Here is a 5,574-nt window from a genome sequence, read left to right on the forward strand (position 1 = left end):
TTCAGTTAAAAAAAAAAAAAAAAAGTAACCCCAAATCCACATTTTTCTGTGTTTTTAAATGAAACACTACCAATACATAGATGGTACATATAGTGGTATTTCATTTTAATTGTGGCAAAATGTGGATTTGGGGTTACTTTTTTTAAATTGAAAATTGGTTTTGTTTTTGTTTTGTTTTGTTTTTAAATCCAAGAAAACCAGGATCCCTAATGATAGGTTACTGGATCAGTTTGGTAGGCTGAGACAAGGTTAGGAAAGACCGGAAGGGTAGACTTGATGTAGGAATAAAGGGGCATTAATGGAGAAACTTATCCTGGGACCTGATATGGTCAGTAAAATATGTTTTGGTTTTTCTGTCTCCACTCTTCCCATTGCAGTACCTAGATTTAATAGACCTTAAAGCTGGAAGGGGATGTTATCATCACGTAGCCTGATCTTATTAAAACAGACCATAGAATTCCACTCTGGTCCCCACATGGGGCCTATAATGAGCAGCTGAACTGGAGCAAGTATTTTAGAAAGCCATTCAACCCTGATTTGAGGATTAAGTGATGGAAAATGTGCCATACTCCTTAGTAACTGGCACTGCTTTTTGTTTTTGTTTTTTAAAGGCATCTTATTCCTATAGCAGCATTTATAATGTTGTGTATTCCATGTATTTCATTACCTGTCCAGCATCAACATGATAAACACTGCCATCCAACAGCAACTAATTAAGAAAGGGCCAGTGGAGGCATAGACCAGCAATGGTTCGCTGCATCAGAATGAGCTGATGAAGCCAACAAAGCATAGCTGTTTGCATGGAAATAAAGATCCTGCCATGAAAAATGTAGTCGTTTGTCTCCACGTGTTTGTACCGCTCTGTCCTCACTGTGATTAGGCATGCTAACTACAATTCTGGGCTATGAGCCTGATGTAGCCTTGATGTCCTCTGAACTGAGTCAGATCCATGTAAAAGTTTACTTTTCCCAAGCAAGGTTTTGGATTTTAAAAGCTTGTGAAAAATAAGACTAACGAAAGATGCATCAGGAGCGCATTGTTCATTTCGCCATCAGCATCCTGTGTATTTCTCAGATGAATTAATTGCCTATGAACTAAAGAGGAGAGAGGCAGAAGCTGCTAGGAGACCACCACCAGAGCTTGTCCGTGCCAGGATCCCATTTAGTGCGTGTCTGCAGGCCTTTTCTGAACCGAACAACGTAGATGACTTCTGGAGTAGTGCCCTTCAAGCAAAATCTGCAGGAGTTAAGTAAGTGGGCAGTTCCATATTAAAAACCAATGTGACACACATGGGAAAAAGATGGTGATGCAGCTGAGGGTAGAGTGGGATAGTGGTGGAGCGCATAATATAAAATGTGCAGGTCAACACAAATCTACCCCACCGAGAGTTGTGATGATCCACTGAATGGTAAATAAATAGGTCACATTTGCTTAGCCTGAGGAATGACCTTTTATTTGGATGTTAATAGCAGATGCCATCGCAGATTTTGAAGGGGTTGTATGCCTTGTAGAAAGGTTATTTCTTGATAGCCAGTGTTGCTGACCTTAAAGATAATACCATTTGAAAAATAAAAATACTACTGGGCTCTTTATCAGCTGCACATTCCACCTAATGCCCTACACTTTTAGTCGTGTGATTTTTACTTAAAGGAACTGCTCATGTAAGTCCCCACACATAGCACTGAATATTTAACTCCCAGCATTCAGCATAAAGACAGTTTGAATGGGTCTTGAATATAAGTATAGGTTAGTTCATGGGGTCCCATCCCAGCACCTTACTTCTTGCAGAACTCCTGTTGATCTTTCTGTGGCGGTTCAGAAAGAAGATGAAGGATAAATATTGAACTAGTTTACATGTCAGGAAAGCAAACATTGCCCCTGAACCTTAGTCTTTGTGGTTTAAATATGCACTGGATCTTATGGGATTCGCTTTTGCTTGGGAGAATGCAGGAGATCTAATGCTGCCAACCTCTTTCAAGCCAAAAACAATTTGTGTGAGCATGGCTCAGGCACTGCAGTTTGTGTCCTGATGACCTGACTTTCTTGTGTTTCCCAGAACATCTCGTTTTGCTTCGTTTCCTGAGTATTTGGTTGTGCAAATAAAGAAGTTCACCTTTGGTCTGGACTGGATACCCAAGAAGCTTGGTATGTCTCTCGCATGCCTTCCTCCTCCCCATTCAGTTCAGGTTCTTCTAAAAGATGTGGGTACTTTGTTGAGCTCAGTGAAAACCTGGTTTGAGCCTCACATTTGTAACAAAATTCAGTGGCCTCTCCTTTCCTTGTTGAGCTCAACAGAACCCCTGGTTTGCAGAATAAGAAGTCAGTTTTCATAGCAAAGATGATGGACCCATCAATTAACTGCTTCAAGGAAAATAATCATATTTGTGGCTTGTGTTGGGCTCCCTTCACCGCAGCATGTGACATTCAACACAGGGCTCATGCTGGAAGGCATTCATAAGCTTTGTCTCTCTATGTGCAGATGTTTCCATAGACATGCCAGACCTGCTAGACATCAGTCACCTCCGTGCCACAGGCCTCCAGCCAGGAGAAGAGGAACTTCCAGACATTGCTCCACCCATTGTCATTCCCGACAACCCCAAAGGTACTTTCCTCTGTCAGCAGGATCCCTCCAAGAGCCCCCCTTTCCTTTGCCAGAATAGTTAGTCTCTTTTGCTTCACTTCTGTACTGGTTCTTTTGAAGGTATGTTTTGCCTGCCGTGCTCCAGCAGTTCACACACAGTGTGATCTGGTACCTGGATTTAGAGTACAGATAGTAGCAAGCCAAGCCAGTGCTCACGCATTATTCAGCGGTGCGGACCATCCACGGCTTCTGTCGATTGATTGGAAATCATGCCATGGCTGCTGCCTTAGCACCTCTTAAGAAGCCTTTACTTGGGGGGGGTCACATTCTTTGCAGTAGAGTAAATGAACATTTCAATTCCCTTTTTTCACCTTTGCACCAGGTTGTATTCTTATTCCTGCTTAAACCCTTTCAAGGCATGTAGAAGTAAATTACTCCTAGATGAGTCTGCTCTAGGACATTAAGTGGCTAGGTTCCCAGCTGACTCCATCATTTGCCCTGTATCCCTTGGTAGTAGTATTAGAATCATTTGTATTGTAATAGCACCTTAGAAGTTCCCGTCACGGATTGGGGTCCACATGCATCCTGAAAAGCTGCTCCCTGCCCCAGAAGATACATGAGGCCAGATGCAGCCTTTGAGAGCAGGGTCCTTTTTTTAGTATCATCAAAACGTTGTACTTAAATAGTCCAGGGCCCAAAATAAATAATGTCATCTCAGCCAGCTATGATGGGACCCATGGTTGGTGCCAGAAGCAGAGTGGGATATTTCCAGATATAACCAGATATTTCTTGTGTTTGGAGGACAGACGTCTAATCCTGCAAGAGTTGTACTAATTATTATTTAAAGTTAACCTTGATGTAACTATGCCTGAATGGTTTTAGGCTATCTGATCTTTGCCTATCAGTGTCTTGAAGGTCCTGATCCCCTAAGAAGCTTAATATTGAAGTTGTGCAGTAGAGTTCTTGCTGTAGGATCTCAGCGTCCCATTTTTGAAGGGTTGCTCAGCTCCTCAATCCCAGGCCATCCTTTGGCTTGGATGATGCCAAACATAGGTGGTGGTTGTACTTCAGGAGGTGTGGTACACTTCAAACTGGATGCCTTCATCTATGGCACGAGTGCAGTTAATACAGAGGAGAACAGCGCTACTAAAGAGAACAGCTCTCCCACTGTACTAGTCTGAAATCCTCTGCTTGCTCATTCCAAACAGCAAGAATTACAATTTTTTAATTCTTGTTGCAGTAGAGCATAAAAATCCCAATCAGAGGCCAGGGCTTTACTGTGCTGGGGCCGTACAAACATAGAACAGAACATCAGTCAGGCTCTTGGTTAGCTCAGCTGTAACATTCAAACTACCACACATGTTTAACACAACGTGATGCTGAAACAATCCTTTTCTATTAGAAGACGTTAGTACCGGGAACCTTAGAGCTTACTTTCTCCTGCTTTGAGACGGTGAAATACTTTATAGTATTAACGTCACTTGATTATCCTCTGACCTTGGACACGGATGACTGAAATTTTCTTTAGGGTGGCTTGAGCTCCGATGCTTCAATATTTAATGAGTTGCCAGAACGATGCAGCTGTTCTCGTTCCGTAATTGGATTATTTATTTACTTGGATATTAAGCCAAGTGTTTTTACTGCAGTGAGTGCTTTAAATATGGAAGAAAACCAATCCCTGTATGTATTTTGGGATAAGACTAGAGGCTGCAGAAACATGCAGGCCAATAGTGTTTTTAATTTTGTTCCCCCTCTGAAGATGCTTTACTCAGGGTTTTGGGGCTTCTTTGAAACTTGTGTTTTTCATTTTGGAAGGCTAAATTTGGAGCTGTCAGTTGCTTGTGGCTCTAGTTTTTACAATGAAAATAAAACCACAGAAAGCTGCTGCTGGCTCATTCTAGCTCTTTTGATCTCTCCCTGTCCCAGCCCCTTGCTATAAGACTGTGGTGCATACTGTGCTGGGCACTGTCCATGCACACATTTACACTCAGAAAGCTCCAGTTTCTCTGCCCGAGACTCTGCAGTCTATAAAAACAAGCTGCGTCCAAAAAGGTGCTTGGAGAGAGTTGTAGTTAGTGATAGGATGTATAACCTATACCTAGACTTTTCTACATAATATTAGCTATACCTGACTTTATCCCCCAATCTGTCCATATCTATGTAGCTAGTTTCTTTGGAACCTCTTTGCTTCAACTCCCAGCGTTGGTCAAGAGGTTGGCTGTCGTATCAACTTTGGAGAACAAGTGAGTTTTCAGGAGGTCTAGGAAGGAGGTGAAAAATATTACTGGCCTGGCATCTCAATTCAGGGAAGATATCAGTGCTAAATTAAGTTTTAGCTGCTCCTGGCTTTTAATTTCCACAGGGAGGAGTAAAACTTCCTAAAGTTATTGTTGCCTAACCATACCTTTCTTCCTCCAGCCTTATGTTTATAGGATTTATATAGGTTTTCAGTTAAAAATGCCTACTTCTAAGTGCATACAAAATATTTTGAGCAAATAAATTGTTCAGCTTGGTGAAACTTTATTCACAGCAGTCATGGTGTTCCCACTTTTTAATGGGCCAAGGTCAGCAATCAACCCATTCACTATTAATTTATGGTACTGTGGATGCTGAATGCTAACTTAGTGGGTTACTTTTGTGTCCTTTCAGCAGCATGTGTATGCTACCTTTAATAATGAGATCAAATGCTTTCGTAAACAATGAGATTGGTCCTTTTTCTCCCTCCCATGTGGAACTTCTTGTAGACTCATTTTTTCCCCTTATTTTGCTTTCTCAATTTCCAGATCACGTGATGAACCATTTCATGGAGCGTATGTATCTCATTTTTCTGCTTATCACCTTATGCTTATTCCCATGTGCATTTATATATCTATTTGGGGTTGTGTTTCTTTTAACATCCGCTTAAAAGAAGAGGGGGGGCAAGGGACACAAGCAAGGCTGGGGGATTTGCGGGGGTGAATGAGGGGCACGAGCAGGGCCAGGGGGCTGAGGGG

At 42.0% G+C, this 5,574-nt stretch overlaps 1 protein-coding gene across 1 annotated transcript in view; it reads left to right on the plus strand.

The window, feature by feature from the left end:
- USP13 (ubiquitin specific peptidase 13 (isopeptidase T-3)) overlaps positions 1-5,574 on the plus strand; it is an 87,259-nt gene that overhangs the window by 65,955 nt on the left and 15,730 nt on the right. Inside the window, exons 13-16 of the mRNA XM_019503343.1 lie at positions 1,075-1,249; positions 2,057-2,145; positions 2,480-2,602; positions 5,365-5,391. Of these exons, the coding sequence (XP_019358888.1) occupies positions 1,075-1,249; positions 2,057-2,145; positions 2,480-2,602; positions 5,365-5,391 (414 nt within the window). The remainder of the gene's footprint in view (positions 1-1,074; positions 1,250-2,056; positions 2,146-2,479; positions 2,603-5,364; positions 5,392-5,574) is intronic.

The sequence above is a fragment of the Gavialis gangeticus genome, unplaced genomic scaffold (genome assembly GCF_001723915.1).
Source record: "Gavialis gangeticus isolate Ggan-Ray unplaced genomic scaffold, GavGan_comp1, whole genome shotgun sequence".
NCBI lineage: Eukaryota > Metazoa > Chordata > Crocodylia > Gavialidae > Gavialis > Gavialis gangeticus.